This window comes from Anticarsia gemmatalis, chromosome 5 (genome assembly GCF_050436995.1).
Source record: "Anticarsia gemmatalis isolate Benzon Research Colony breed Stoneville strain chromosome 5, ilAntGemm2 primary, whole genome shotgun sequence".
NCBI classification, from domain to species: Eukaryota; Metazoa; Arthropoda; class Insecta; order Lepidoptera; family Erebidae; genus Anticarsia; species Anticarsia gemmatalis.
This window is the reverse complement of record NC_134749.1, coordinates 703,518-720,192: the sequence shown is the minus strand read 5'-3', so window position 1 is coordinate 720,192 and position 16,675 is coordinate 703,518. Positions and strand designations below refer to the sequence as shown.

Here is a 16,675-nt window from a genome sequence, read left to right as displayed (position 1 = left end):
CTACAATCAATTTTCAACTCTATAAGTATAAGTATAGAGTATAATTTCAATTGAAGGTGGTATGTAGCGCCAGTTAGATAATACTATAGTCACTTTTGTTCATATATCCATTGAATTATAAAACCAATAAAGTAATATGTCAGAGTATTGTTACGTTACGCGAACGACATTATCTTGTAAATCAGTGAAAGTCGCCATTTTGGATCAATTTAAAAAACATAAATTTCTTTCTACTTAATATTGACACTTTGTATGCAAACGGATATAGGTATTGTAATTTCAAATCCTTATTTCCAAAATTTCGTCACTTAGCATAATTTGAATGAAATTTCGAAATTTTCACCTTTATATTTTTGCATGTATAATTTTTTAATCACCTGATTTAATAATGTTTAATTGTAAATAATCTAGATTACATAATTATTATGACATAAGAAGATATAAGTCTAATTCCCAGACAGATATATTCATCTTATTTAATTAAATTATTTTAATAATTATTAATTTGTCTGACCTGATAATTATTCACATTGTGATTAAAAGAAATTAATAATTTAGTATTAAACATAATCGAAATCTATTTCATTAATTAATTTATTATAAAAAGTTTTCTGTCGGCAAAAATATTTTACATTTTAGTATTTTACGTAAGCTCTTCCTAGTTTAACGCTAATTGGAAAAATTAAAAAATCGCTACCGAATTTATTTAATCACTAAATATTTATTCAACAAAGCAATAAATCTTTTCTATAAATCAATATTAAAACCTCAAATTTTACTCAGTTTCAATCAAAGGAAAGATCATAACTTTATATAATTCTGTCATCACTGTTCAATGTTCATTAATCCGTAAAGAAAACTCATTATTTCCTTGTATCTGTCCCGTTCTATCTATGACTACACTAATATATTATTAAGGTTAAGATATTTTTGTATGTTAGGTTGAATTATTACTATTTTTTTTTGTTCAGCAGCCGTGACCATGGCCAGTGTAACCTGTGCTGAAACATCAAGCAATTTAAGGTAACAATCATTTTCATACATAGTAAATCATAGTATATTCTACAAAAGCCAAATATTAATTTCTAAAGCAGCAACGAATTATAATATAGCGAGTAGAAAACTGAAAAAAAATGTTTCTTTGAACGCTTGGGAATTACTTATTCAAAATCTAATTTCTTTCACTAAAAACTTTTTAAATTTTAAGAATTACACGCGGGAAAAGCTGCGTATTACAGTTAGTATTAAGATATTCATTACATGTGTATAGAAAACATGAGAATTATGTATAAGTTCACGCTCTGGTTGTTGCGATATAAAAACGTAAACATTGTTGGTAATGTTGCTTACCAATCTATAAACGGAGAGTAATAAGCTTAGGATTTTTTGTACTACGTGTTTAGTTCGCAGAAACAATCGGCTGTTCAAAACCAAAACCTAGCAAGGGACATTTTTTTAGAAATACCGTTGTTTTCGGCATAGACGTAGCAAAATATTTAGGATTATTGATTTAAGAAAACGTGTTTGAATAAAAATGTCCCTTGCTAGGTTTTGGTTTTGGATAGCCGCAACATTTGAGATATAAAGCAGCAATTCAACATGTTTAGTTGTTACATTATAATGAGCAAATTCGTCAAAATCGAGCTTATGTCCTGCATTGCCGGAGAACATGTGATTCTTGAGATATTTTAGTTCGGTTTGGATTTCATTATCTGAACTTTTGCCTTATGTCCAGGCTACAGTCGAACATCTGTTTGGTTTCGCTCGTTACAGACTGAACCGTCTAGTAGGGAAGTTAGCACGTTTGAGAGTTTATTGTATATAAGGTTTTCATGGACAAATCCAAGGTCCCTAAACCGTATTTGGACAGACAGACTCAAGACTTTAATTTTCAATATCTCATTCAGGAAAAATTGTCTTCTTGTGGGACAGAAGTGTATACAACATTATATCCAAATCTACCCATTGCTCAATCAAGAATATTTCACGTTTGGTGTCATCTGTTCGTGCAACAACAAATAGTTGAACGTTGAGCAGTTATCTCAACACGAGCCACTTTCGTTCAACCGCAACCGTTGCTCAAGGCATTTGTTTGATGTCCTTTGTTTTCTACAGGCTGTATACAATATTTTTCAGTTGAACAATCGTGTAGAATAAAATGCTTATTTTATCCCGGTTCTTCAGCTATTATCGATTTAGGTGTCGAAACGTAATAAACAAACAGAAAAATAAACTTAAAAAATAATGTATAGAAATATATGTTTAATTTTTTTCTCTTATTATATTACATCATAATATTAACACAATTAAATTTTAATTTAAAATGATTAATTAATTACATTGGCGCTTTAGTTTCTAAACACACAACAATTTTAAACTTCTCATTTTAAAAAATAAGGAAAAAATATTTCTTCAGTCGAATTAATCATTCACTTGCTCGTAGTACATTTGTAAAAGATCGCTACTAACTACTGCTAGAACAAACTTGCCTAGTTAACTCAGTGGAATGTACGGTTAAGTATCATCTAACACAAACTCTTTTCCCGTGACGATACTCCGTCATGGTGTTGCGATTATATCAGTTAGTTCTATTTATAAGCTAAGCTGCGTTACAGCAAACAAGTGAACAAAACGGATCGATTCTTTTACATCTTAGAAATTTTCTCTGGTTGTAAAGTTCTTATAAGCCTGTATTGGGCATACTCACGCCCTATTTCTTAATAATCTGATGCAACGTCATAATAGGAATATGAATACATAAATACATAAAATCAGACCATTTCCCATAGGGGTAGGCACAAACCAGAAAAAGTCACTATGTACGATCCTAACCCAAAGAATAACAACTAGTAAATGCATTGAAATTTTCTAATATACATATATTAATATTCAAATATGTGTCTAGCTAAATTAATTTATTTTAATTTTTTACACACAATCACTCCAAATTTTAAATAGAGAATTGAGCTTTCGTATAGTTTTACATTTAAAAAGCGACAAAAACATCCAAGAAATACCTGTCTACACGTATTTCAAGGCAATGTTACATTTTGTTATATTAGAAACACGCTGTATATAGCGAGAACAGTTACGCACAATGCACAAGAGTTCAATCACAAAGAAAGTAACAAGTTGCAACCGCACGCTTCTAATAAACAAATTGTTTCCTTCTTTCGTTTATAACATTTGTACATTACCATAATAAGTTAACGATTGTTTCTTACTATCGTAAAACTATGCCTGCGTCTATAGGAATAAATGATAAAGAGTTTTTTACTCTTTGTCATCCCGTGAGTTTTTAGTTTGTTTCGTTTACTTTTTTCTTCCCTAAATTGTCCGATTATAAATTATTATTGGGCGAAGGTCTTGCCCATCATAATATTAGCCGGGTTAAAAACTACCGATAAACTATTTATTCGTCTCGATGATAAACTAGCTTCTTATAAGAAAAAAATAATTGTGAAATGCTGTTTGCTTTTGAAATATTATATGAACGTTATAAACAGAAGTATTATACAATATTATCACATTTACAATATTAGGTATGTTGCGGCTTACCCAACTCAGCAGATGTACGGCTAAAAAAATTGCGGCGCCATCTATCGGCCCTGCTTTAACCAATCAATAAACGTTAAGCTATTGAAAATAGAATTAAGCGCTGTGGTTTCACTGTGCTTATTCACACTTTACAATGATTGAGATAGATGGCGCTACTAGTACCTCTTTAAGTTTTTTTCTGTCCTGTTTATTCAGCCACACAATATGTATCAGCATGGTTCTGATATCTGAACCCTACAATGAGCATAACAGGCATAAAAAGTAACTTTTGTTGGTGAAATTACAGGGACCTAATTTTCTAATGTTACCTAGATTTTGAATAATTGATAATTTAATTTTGGTGGAAAACCATTTTAGATATAAGTAATTTCCACTATTGATGATATCCACGAAAACCTCTTTCGTGTTTTAGAGTTTTTTTCGTGGATATATGTATAGAATTTGTAGTTTACTAAAATATACTTATTGTAAAACTGTAATGGTGTGTAATAGGGAACAGAATAAAATACATGTCTTTTAATTTTTCAATACATTTTATTGTTTATAATAAAATAATTCTATTTAAACTTACAATAAATCAGATCTTACTACAAACCAATACTATTATACAATCATACAATTTTAAGACTAGACAGTAATATTGAACTGAGACATGAGACAGAATAATAGATAACACTGCGAAAATATAACACTCTATAACATGTTACGTAACATCATAACATGTTATATAACACACAATATAACATAACATCTGATATTTACAAATAACGATCATATAATTTTATAGCACCATTGTGATCCAACATTTTTACAGCAAATTTTTATTTTTATAACACTTTTTTAATGGAAAATATAGTGACATTAACACCAAAAACAAACTTGACTTATTTAATCTATATTGAAGAAAATTAGTACAGTCAAGCAAATAAAGGCCACTACTCCGCAAGCGTTTTACAAGCGTTGGCGTCTCTCCAACGTCGGCGTAGCGTGTGCGTAACGTGACAAACGTTAACGTCGCGCACATGATACTATTCGAGGCACGCGGACAAATCGCGACATCGTGATTATACCTGTTACCAACAAACGCGACGTAAACGTTGCGTTAACGCTGCGCAGACGTTGAAGAAACGCCTCGTATAACGCCGGAATAGCGGCCAAATGTTAATAGAATATCAGGCCTGTATCAAAATGCGGGGTATACATAAACCTATACTAAAATATACACGAACAGTTCTTTATTTACATACTCTTGAAATAACCACATACATTAATATAAAAATACTGTTATAAATTAACGAATTATTTACAATTATCAACACAGTTTTTCGTGACAGTTTCAAACGGTTTGAAACTGAAACTTGAAATGTCATGTATACGTGCAGATTAGTGTTTGTCAAATCAGTGCTTGGCAAAGAACCGCCATAGAGTACACTCTCTCTACACACATTCAGTCGAGACTTATCAGAATATTTTCATGTGTCATTTACAGGCATGATTGAGGACCTCAAATTTTAAACCTCATTTATAACTACAACTTCTCAAATGAGCTAAGGGACATTGTCATTTGGATACCGGATGTTAACAATCTTCAAGTAATAAGGAATTTTGTCAACAAGTAGATCTTTACATTCTTTGTGATTCTTTTCGTTGCCAAATGAACAATTTTTAGGTATACAACGTAATAAGAGCGTTTCAGAAGTGGATAATTATGATATCAACCACTATAGTCCTCCCAAAAATCCCTTTAAAAATATACTGTTTAGAAAAAAACAGTTTAAGTTTTTAAAAACTTTAGCCGTGTATTTATACGGTACATATAAATACACAACACAATAAAATCACTAGGACATGATTACTTTACAATTCGTCCACAGTTAAGTCCCCACCAAAATTAAATGTCACATTCAAATTCCGACACCCTCTTGTTCCTTCCATCTGGAGCCATTTGGAAATGACTATCCCTATCCCTAGTGCCCCCTACTCTAGGAAAACCGTTAAAACTGTTTCTACTGACCAAAGGATTCTCCCTTTCCCTTTCCCTATGAAAACTAGAAGTGGAGAGCTTCCCATCTTTTCTCTCATTAAAATTAGTGTCGTTAAAATTCTTGTCTGTGAAATTTCTTTCGTTAAATTCGCCGTCTGAGAAGTTTCGGTCGTTGAAAGGGACGTCTCTGATGCCAAAGCCGCCCATGCGAGGTGTTCCGATGCCGAATTTGTTTCGTAACTCTTCGTCTCGGAAGTTGAAGGCTCGGTTCTCGAATTTTGATGGGCCTGTTGTGAGTCTGGAAGTATTCAAAAGCAAACGTGTCAGGATAAATTGATATAGTTTTAAAATTTACTTAAATAAGATAGTAGTATGTTATAGTTTAGGTTATACCGGGAGGCGATAAACAAACATTAGCTATTGGTTAAGTGTATAGTAAATTTCTTTCAATCAAATTTTGGAATTGGCTGTATACACTCAACTCAATTGCGTGTTTTTTTTAATAATTGATCATTGGTATGAAAATTTCAACCAACTTTTTTGGTTTGAATAAATTTTTAACCGCACGAAGTTAATTTCTTTTCGGAACCATCAACCTACAAAATTTTATATTCTACTCAAAAATATTACTCACTCTCTAAAGCACCGCCTTTCTCTATCATATTCTGCTGACAACCCTTCATCATCATTAATAATAGCTGACGGGTCACTATACACAGAAGACTCCTGATAGAACGAGTCCAGATCCACGTAGTTTCCTTCCGAAGGTTCATTATCCAGGAGTTCAGCTAATTGTGACTTGAGAGCTGCAAAGGTGGGTCTTTGGGAAGGGTCTGCGTGCCAGCAGGAGTGCATGGCTCGGTAGAGTTGAGGCTTGCAGTGCGGAGGTCGTTCTAGACGGTAGCCTTCGGTGACGGCTGCCAGTACTTCACGGCCGGACATTGCTGCGTATGGCGTTGAGCCTGAAGGAAAGGGTTTTAAATTGTTGAATTGTTTTATTATTATGGCTTCTATTAGGTGAAGTAACAAAGATTTGAGTGCTATTGGGTTTTCATTTTGGTAGGTGTGCACTGTGCAGGTTAACATGGCAGTGAGCAGATTATTGTGTTAGGAATTAGACTCTGAAAATTAGGATTTGAAGTGCCTAAACTATTTTTCAAAGACTATTAAACAATGCTTTTGAAAGTAGCTCAATAACTTTCATTTGAATACTGCTAAAGTTAAACGATTGTTAAAGTGAAAGTTTTATGTTTTCGTCTTCGTACAAAAGATTTTTACTTTTGTCATAAACCTACTCAATATCAGTATTGTCTTTTCTGTTGTTTAGGCTTCAAGTCACTCAGGCTAAATAGATAGTAGTTACAGCTAAGACTGCCGAGACAAAGAGATGCAACCAAACCAAAATAATATTGCTGAATGAGCTACATATAAGATAGTTTACTAATTAGACTTTGGTAGCAATACATCAAGAAGATAAACAATATTGGGACAGTCTTTTGCCAATCAGTAGGCAAAGCCCAAGCTGTCTGAAACAGTATTATTGGTGAAAGAATACAACCTAATAACAAACAACAACCATTTGAACCTACAACGATAACTATAATTTCAATAATAAGACCAAGTTTTGACCAGAATAAGTAAATGATTTACTCACCGAGCGTGACAATTTCCCACAGCAGTATCCCGAAGGCCCACACGTCCGTGTGATGGCTGTACACGTTGTACAACAAGGCTTCAGGCGCCATCCAGCGCACGGGCAGCGCGCCGCGCGGCGCCCTCGCGCCCGCGCCCGCGCACCGCGACATGCCGAAGTCTGCGATCTTGCACAGCTTGTTGTGGTCTACCAGCACGTTGCGGGCAGCTAGGTCACGGTGGACGATCTGGAAATTAACCAGGCATGTTTTAGTGAGGCAATTATTGGTAAGTAACAAAAAAGCGAGCCATCCTTCAAGCGTGAGCACTTAAAGTCATTAAGTTCAAGTTTTGGTTAAAACAAATTATGCTGACAATCACTGGATGACGGTTATCCAAGCACGCACTTATCTTTCGAAATTCTTGCTATTATTATTAGAAATTAAATGGTTACGAAAACCTTTAACTGTAGAAAGCATTTTTACTTCCCAATTTAGTCCCAAAAAATTCTAAATAAAATCATTTCAACTTACCCCCTTAGAAGCAATATAATCCATGCCCCGAGCCACACAGTACGCGAACACAGTAAGATCTCTAGAGGTGAGGGCGCCACTGCCGCTGAACCGATCCGGCCTGGATCGACGCTCTCGAAGGTAAGTGAGCAGCTTGCCGCACATTACGTATTCCATTATTAGGAGGTAGGGCTCTGCGGAGAAAAACGAGTAAGTTTAGTTAAGGAACACAACATATTGTTTATAGAAGTGGTGACATAGTACTGATTCTCTACATCGGTACTATCAAGTATAGAGAGTTTGACAATTCAAATGTGCTGCAAAAATACCTCCCCGCTAGAGGCACTGATTAGCCTCTTAGACATTTCTATGCATGATTTTTTGATACAGACAGTTGTAGGAAAGTGTCCATTTGGTGCGGACTATTGCTGACATGTTCAATCTGGACTCTCTGTTTCGGAATTACAGTACTTTAAATTATAGAAATTTTATATAAATAAAATAAAGCTCAACTTACCCTGCTCCGTGCAACAAGCAAGTAACGTCACAACGTTAGGATGTGTTCCAATCTTCTGCATGATGTAGATCTCGTGTAGAAGCTCCTGTTTCTCTTTTTGGGATGCTGTTTCTTTGATACTCTTCACTGCCACCAGTCGAGTTAATCCGTCGTGACCATTCAGGTCGTCTGCTTCTGCTTTCCATACCTGTAAAACAAATGTAGGTTAAAATTAGTCTTTAATGTAATCATTGTCCAAACTACAAGAAAGATTAAAGCTGGTCGTTAAGACAAAAAAATACTCCGCAAATCATCAAACATTAACTATAGCAGCGAGGGGTAAGTAGTTTTTTTATACAGTAATAAGTATTGTTACATACATAGTGAACTTTTAACTATTGTACTACTGCTGTAATTACATAAATCAATTTTACTTACCTGACCAAAGTTTCCTTGTCCCAATAGCGTCTGCAACCGTAATTTATTTCTAGGGAACTCCCATTTCTGATCAGGTTTATTAGTCGGCGTCGGCAATGGCGGTCTTGCAACTGGAGTTATGGGAGACTCTTTCTTTATATCACCGTCTTCGAAATATCCTTCGTATTCCGTATCGATTTCTTTGGTCTTCTTATTCAATATACTTCTTAGAACAAATACAACTATTGCCGCTACAGGAAGGAAACCTAAACCAGCTAAGACGTACGATGCTGTGTACGTCTTTTCTGCTTCAATAACCACTTCTTCATTCTGTGACGCAGGGTCCTCAGAATCTTCACTGTCTGTCTTGTTAGCAGATTTCCCTGTCACATTTTTACTTGTGCTACTAGGGACTATTACTGGTTTAGAACTCGATTCTGAAGATGTCCTAGACGTCACGATAAATGGTTTGAAAGCTGCGGTCGTTTCTGGTGGTTTAGTGGTAGTTAGTACAGTTGTATATGCAGTCGTTGCTGCAGTTGTTAATGGAGGTGGTTCTGTAGATCTCTCTGTAAGCGGCAACGTTGGAACAGGAGTCGTAGTTGTAGTGGTCGTTGTGGTCGTAGGTCGTCGTCTCCGCAAAATATTTTTAGGTCTCGGATTAGTACCATTCGTCGAGTTCTCAGCGGGAGGCTGTCGGAACAAACTCGCTAGTCTTTCAGAGATTTTCGATTCTGTTTCGTTCCGTATTTGTTGGAATGTTCTAGTTGATAGTTCACTGGCGTGTGGTGCTTCTGTATTGGGACTTGGATTTGGGTTTTCTGTTGTTAAAGGTCTTATTCTTATCCGGGGTCTGTAAGGCCTCGGACTTGAACTCAGAGGTGCAGGTACTGTGGTAGTTTCAGTTTCGTTCAGTATGATTGCTTTAGGTGTTGTAGTGTTATTTACCTCAGGAATTTCGGATATGGTGCTGTTATCCCCGTCTTTAATTGCAGAGTCAGTTTTGTTTTGCCCTTTCTTAGATGAAGTTATAGACACTGACGTTACGACAGCTGTGTAAACAGACGTAGAAACTTTTTCAGTTGTAGCATTGATAGGTACAGTTGATAGTATAAGAATGCTTTCTGTACTCGAAGGTGCAGTCAGTCTAGATGGGCGTCGTCGTAGATTTAGATAAGTGCGTGTGAAGTTTCTAGGTGCAGCAGTAACATTAGTTTTACTCGTAGAATTTTCCTTTGCTGTAGTATTGGTAACGTTGACTTTTGGAACCGTGTTGTTGATAACAGTACTATTGTTTATGGATGTTTTATTACTATCTTTACTTCTATCTAAAGTGCTTGGCGTAACATTTTGTACAATAGGTTCTGTGACGTTTAATTGTGCTATATTCGGAGATTTCGTAACAGGAGGTGTGGTGGTTGAATATTTTCTATACGCATTAACTAATCCAACATGTCTGGCAGGCGCTGGACCTTTAACAGTATTCCTTATTTTATTCTTCTCTATAATATTCTTAACGACTGATACATCCATATCTTCATTCACTTCCTCTTCGTCAACGCTCGTATTTTTATATTTTTCAGTAGCAGAGTACCTTGAGTTAAACTTTCTCTTTTCTGATGGTGCCACGATAAAATTAACTGACTTAGTTGACGCCGATAGCGATGGAGAATTGGTTAGATTGTCATTTATCACAGGCCCACCGAGTTTCTGACCAAAGTATTTAAACGGTGCCATTTCTTCATCAGGCAATTCAGTTTCAAGCGGACTGAAATGGTTATAGATTTCATCAGACATGAAAAGAGTTCGGTTTTCCTTTTCTTTCTCATTTTCTACTTTAATAAGTTTTGTGCTCTTTGTGTCTGTAGTAGTACTATTAGCTATAATATTAGTCTCAGATTTTTCTTCCGAATCCTTTTCTTCTGGTTTCACTGTAGTCGTTTCTTTGGGTGCTTCGCTAGTTTGTGTTGTACTTTCTATTTGAGTAGAATTATCTTTGACTTCATTACTAACAGTACTATTAACATTAGAGTTTTGTGTGACATTCTCGGGATCTGAATAGTTGAGTAAATACAGGCCATGATTCGATTCATCTACTTGGAATTCTTCTTCAGGGTCTAGTTCGATATCTTTGTCAAGGTTCTCGAATTTTTCAGGTGGGACGTAAACTATGCTAGGTTCAGTTACTTCTATTCTTTCAGGTATCGTGACAGCCTTGTTGATTCCCTCTCTTCTTCTGTTATTCATGTACCCTGCTCTGCTCCTGTTCTCTTGATATATTCTTGGTATAAACAGGTGTCGTATTTCGTGTGGTTTGACATCTTGTCGTATTTCCTTTGTGCCGTCGGTTGTTATAAGTCTGAGTGTGGGCGCAGGTTCATTACTCGAGTTATCAAACGTGATCCTCTTCACTGTAGAGTTGTTTGAGTCTCTTATTTCTAACTGGGCGAAAGTGGTGTTTGATCTGGAAAAGAAAAAAATACAATTGATTTTCTAGTTGAACACATTATATTTTGAAATAAGAGTTATCCTTTAATGTGTTTCTAGTAGCTTAAGCAAAAATAAACATTTTGGTAAACTAAATCTTGAAGTGATAAAAAAGGAAAATGGTGATATTTCTTCAATTTGCGTATAAACACGCTTTGATTCTACAATTATCCAGCATCTCCATTTCCAATTTGATAGTTCACATTCAACATCCATATAAAGCTAACCCACTTCACAGTCCCTTCACCAAAGACAATACTAACCTGTTAGCCTTTTGTGCTAATGACGCTATCGTGTTTATATGCGTCGCCAACCTGCCGTGCAGCAGCTGCCGTCGACGAGCAGCGAGCAACGAGAGCAGTTGCGAATCCCTTGTCGTGTTTGTACTACTCTGCGTTGTTGTACGTCGTACTGAACCTGCAATGGATAGAAAAGTTGGCGTTAGAATAATTGGTTGTAAAGTTTAGTAGTGGAGAAATAGTTTCACTTTGGTTTTACTGATTCTTGGGTTGTAGAGACACGCTCATACAAATATTATGATAATGATAGAAAATGCTTGTCCCAGTGCCAAATGATGGATTTCAAATGTAGGATGATATCATAAAAGCAAACGGAATTCAGTACATCCTTTTATATTCATAAAGAACTTAAATGCGTGTAATAAATACAAATTATATGATCATCTATTAGTTACTTTGTTTCCATACTTTATCATCATACCAATAATGGTATAAAATCATCATATCGGATATCCTTCGTATAAAACATAAAACACAGTTTATAATTTCCAGTTTTTTGCAACATCCACAAGCGAAGCCTTCACAGAGGTAATGATTACATCTAGACGATGACATCCGTAGTACTATGAATAAGGCTTAGTTTATAGTAAACACATGCCTGAAACACGGCTTAAAAGATCTCTACACGCAAAAAGGACTTAAATGAGCGCGGTTTACTTTTAGTTTATTACTGAACGGCAGACATGACAGATTAAAATATTGTTTTTGTTGTACTTTTAAGCTACAAACATATTATTAGGTATGTGGTTGAATTTATTAACGCGAATATTTACATAAGATACATACATACATAAAACCACGTATTTTCCCATAGGGGTAAGAAAAATACATAAGAATAACATGGAATAAGGCACTTCAGTTTACAACAATACATTTCCGATCGTACTATTATCAACAATACAATCTCATGCACGGATATAACTCAATGCACACATAAAGTAAAATTTAATATTTTAAAACACCCGCTTATCGCTAAGCGTATCTAAGTAACCGGTGTAACATCTACGACAACCGAGACACAATCATCGCAGTCCTATAAACGTCAGATGACCACAATAGATTATAATTGCACGTAATCAAGTAGCTTTGATAAGACCTTCACCTACTGACGACTGTGATGTGATATAAAAATGTGGGCTCTGTGTGGCTTGTTTAGAATGAAGATGTTTTATCTTTTATTTGTGTCAAATAGAATTGTAAGATTTGGTTGTCTTTTTGTGTTATAGAATGTTATAGTTTGATTTTTTGTTGTTTGTTTGTTAATAACTTAACTAAGCTCTTGTGAAAAATAAAAATAACATCATTTATTCATTTCGGTCAAATACTTATTTTAGTATGGTTGTTGACGAAAAAAATTGTAGAAATGACACAAATTAAGTACCGCACATTATATCAAGTAAACTATGAAAATCGAAACTTTTCAATAACTCTTGGATTTAGAGGCTCGGATTAAAGTAACATAAAATGCATTCTACATTATACGCGCTTTAAACATTCTTCATCATTTAACCACTACTAACTAAAAAGCATCATAAGATTTTTATCTGATAGTAAGCAAAAAAACTTCTACAACTTGAAATTGTTATTCTGCCCGTTAGACACCAACAGCTAACCAAAGTAATCATCCAAAGGTGACACAACATAATTTCAAAACCTTAAACTATCTTTCGAGGGCCACCATAGAGACGTACGATAAGCATCAGCGATTAGCACTCACTTTCTCTCGAGTCTTCGTGTCAAGGTTCATCGTGTGTAGCCTACTGTTACACGTTCATTGTTTTATATGTGTGCGTGGGAGGTACTGGTGACATTGGTGCATGTGTGTTTATAAGTAGCAGTATGAATATCATAAGAATAAGTTAAGTTAAGAAGAAGAAGTTAAGAAAGAAGAAAGTAAGTTAGAATGCTCTCAGGGTTTAATACTATTCGATACAATATAAGATTATTGCTAGATTGTACTTATGAATCCTGCTAATACAGCACTGTTTTCCACAAAAAAATGCTATTAGTGTTAGGCCAAAAATGGCTCTCGTCAGTGTTCTATAACTGTTTATATAAGTAGAGATCGTTTTCATACAAAAGTATGTGACTAATTTGTTTATTTGTATAAAACTTATTTTGCTTCTATAAAAATGTATTTAATTAAAGCTTAACAGCTTTACAGTAGTAGGTAGCTAAATACTTAGTTTAAGCTTGCCTTTACTTAATAACAAATATCATGAAACAAATCAGTATTCCTTACCCAATAATAGTACCTTAATTTAAAACAAGCTGCAATAAACCTAGATCAAATCAAAGTGAAGTAAGTCTAACAAGTTCTACACAAAGTAACTTCATTATTTGATTATCTAATTGGTATATCAGCCTCATAAATCTGTTTAAACAACATTTATAAATTGCCTCCCAGGTTTTTCCTTGCTGATGTAAATTTCTAGACCGACGTGTTAGTTGCATACGGTTTATTTACAGTTTATTACTGGTCACGGTAGAGAAATTGAACGATAGACTTGTGCTTAGATAAGCCTAATGCTATTTTATTTTAGTTTACGTTTCCAGCTGTACAACACGTGGTAGAACTAAATAATAACATGCCATAGAGCGGTTTCTCTAGGGAATGTTTTCGATTAATTTAATTATTAGCTTAAATACAGGTATTATGGGGAATAAGAAGTTACTACTTCTTTAGATCATTGGTGAAATTTGAAGGTTTAGCATTCATTCGTGATACTTAATCCACAATATCTATACTTACTAATGTTATAAATGTGAAAGTCTGACTGTTACACTTAAACGGCTAAACTACTGCACCAATTTTGATAAATTTAACATAGAGCTAGATTCAGTTTATCAGTCACAAGGTTAAGTAATTAACACATAGTTAAACACTGCCGATTTAAAATAAGTCTAGTCGTAAAGTTTGAAAATAAGACGGCCAAATTGGGAATAATTTAAAAATAATCAAGTGACTTCAACTTTCGCTCTTTTGTCAATAAATACCGTTATTTGATCGTCATAATTATACATGTCATAAACGTTTGAACAGCTGTTATTATTAAAACAAATGACATAATACCAGTAAAAGTGGTTAAGCCACTTAATTAAATATTTGCGTGACGTCATCATTGCAGCCTAATGTGGAATGTTTGATAATTGAGCTTTTTATATTGTTATGCAATGAAATTATTTTAAACAGGATTTAATAAGGGCACTTATTTTTTTATAGCATACATAACTATCTTATAAAAAATTACACTATTGAATAAACTTTACCAATATAGGAGTTGAAGGTAAACATTTGCAGTAACACAACTACGAGGGCAGTATTCTACTATTTCTTTATTTTTTCATGCAAAACAAGGGATATGAAAAGGAATAAATGAAAACTAAGTTTAAAGGGATCGTAGCAAGTGGTGTTCTTTGGTATTTGCCTTACCTTCATGAGAAAATACGTAATTCTATCTGTGTAAGTTTACTATATCTATCGTAAAACACATATATTGCATCTTTAATAGACACATAAAACTTGTCTACACATAAACAAACAAGCACACAGCCTATTTCACGCACAATTATTGAATCAACTCAATATTTCCGTACATACAATATACATACGATATACAGGTGTTATAATTACATAACGTTACATAAATACTCGAGCTGTTTTCATAATCTCACGGTTTTTCAGCCGCTATTCTTTACTAGCTAGTATCACGATTATGTGAGGCGTGTTTCAGAAGATTTCAGCGGATTCTGAAACATTTTTTTTAACACGTTGGGCTGAGTAAAAGACGAATACAATATTTAAAAAAATGTGATTTAAGTAATATGTGGTACTGGGAACTACAAAAGTTGTAATATGTAAAGGTAGGATGTTTGTTTGATCTCTTTGGTTGCATTTGCAGGTCCACATCTTGTTGTATTTGTCATTCACATAATATAAGTACATCACCTCACTAAGTCACATGAGAATCAAATCGACATGCGGGACGAAGGTTTATCTTATTTGAACATTAATTCAACTATTAATGGTTCGTAAGCGTGTAATTGTCTGAAGCAAATAAACATTTATTTTCTCAGTTGCGTTGCTTAAGAAAGTCCACTTTATAACCAACCAGACAATATAAGTTTGGCTGTAAAGTTTATGACCAAATGATCAACTTTGGCACCAAACCGTCGTGAACCGTGAAACCAAACCAAACTCTCAGATGACCTCGCATACGCACTACTTAATGTTGTCATTAAACAAAATTCCTCAAAGAATCAGTGCCAATATCCTAACCCTTGTACCACAGGCGATAGGATAACTAACGGTTATTCTATCCGTTGTATCATGAACCGGTCGGCAACAGCCACAACCGTGCCACTATTAGTTGCGCAACATCGTAGATCAAATCATAATGAATATTGCATTCATGCGGTTTGTAAGAAAGTACTACTGCAACGGATTTAACGGTACTTTGTAAAAAAACTACAATTTTAAGGTTATAGAAATGCAATTGCATTTTTATGTAAGAGTTTAGTGTTGCTTTCTCTCTATTGTTATAAAAAGAAATTAAATATTCTGAACTTTTTACAAAATTATGCGGTTACGTAACAATTTAATACCAAATAATTTTATAATTATTTAACTTTTTAATTGAAAATTCCCTAGCATAATGGTTATAATGCACCTTTTGTTTTGTACGGGGTATGTGGGATCAATTACCAAACAGGACAGGAAACATTTTTCTGGCACACATTGGGATTTGTAACTCTTGTTTGTATAAGAAAAAAATATACGTCGATTCAATTGATAGAAATACGTTATTTCGAAATACGTTTCGGGTTTGTATAACAATACACATAAATAATTAAAACTCATAATTAAAACTTGTACTTGTATCTGTTCATTACAGTTATAATTACAAAGACTTACTCGTATTGATTACAAGTAATTATTTAATTAGGTAACGATTAAGGATTGATCACGCGATGATTGTCTCCGTTCATGTCAAGGTGAGTGACAACTATTGTTACTGGAATTATGATTAGTTCTAATTATTGGTGATAGACTTTCAAATTGTATTATTGAATATTAATCTGGTAAGAGTAGAAGTGATTTGAGAAGTGGCGTGTTACAGTATAATCAAGTTAATATTTTGCATTTTTTTATTTACAACATCTCCCATTTTTTTACCGAAATGTGTATTTATTAAAATTAAATACGCTATTTTTACTATTTCTCCTATGTAATAGAGGGCTAGTCTATTGCTATGGCACGGGCACGTTACCAAACTTAGGACAATTCATA

General features: G+C 34.2%; 1 protein-coding gene across 1 annotated transcript in view; it reads right to left on the bottom strand.

Annotated features, from left to right (window-relative positions):
* Positions 1–4,068: 4,068 nt before the first annotated feature.
* The window catches only part of LOC142972743 (uncharacterized), a 164,949-nt gene continuing 152,342 nt past the window's right edge, over positions 4,069–16,675 (bottom strand). Inside the window, exons 2-8 of the mRNA XM_076114001.1 lie at positions 11,350–11,503; positions 8,621–11,063; positions 8,204–8,390; positions 7,708–7,880; positions 7,197–7,422; positions 6,177–6,504; positions 4,069–5,840 (exon numbers count right to left, since the gene is read on the bottom strand). Of these exons, the coding sequence (XP_075970116.1) occupies positions 5,450–5,840; positions 6,177–6,504; positions 7,197–7,422; positions 7,708–7,880; positions 8,204–8,390; positions 8,621–11,063; positions 11,350–11,503 (3,902 nt within the window). The 3' untranslated portion in view covers positions 4,069–5,449. The remainder of the gene's footprint in view (positions 5,841–6,176; positions 6,505–7,196; positions 7,423–7,707; positions 7,881–8,203; positions 8,391–8,620; positions 11,064–11,349; positions 11,504–16,675) is intronic.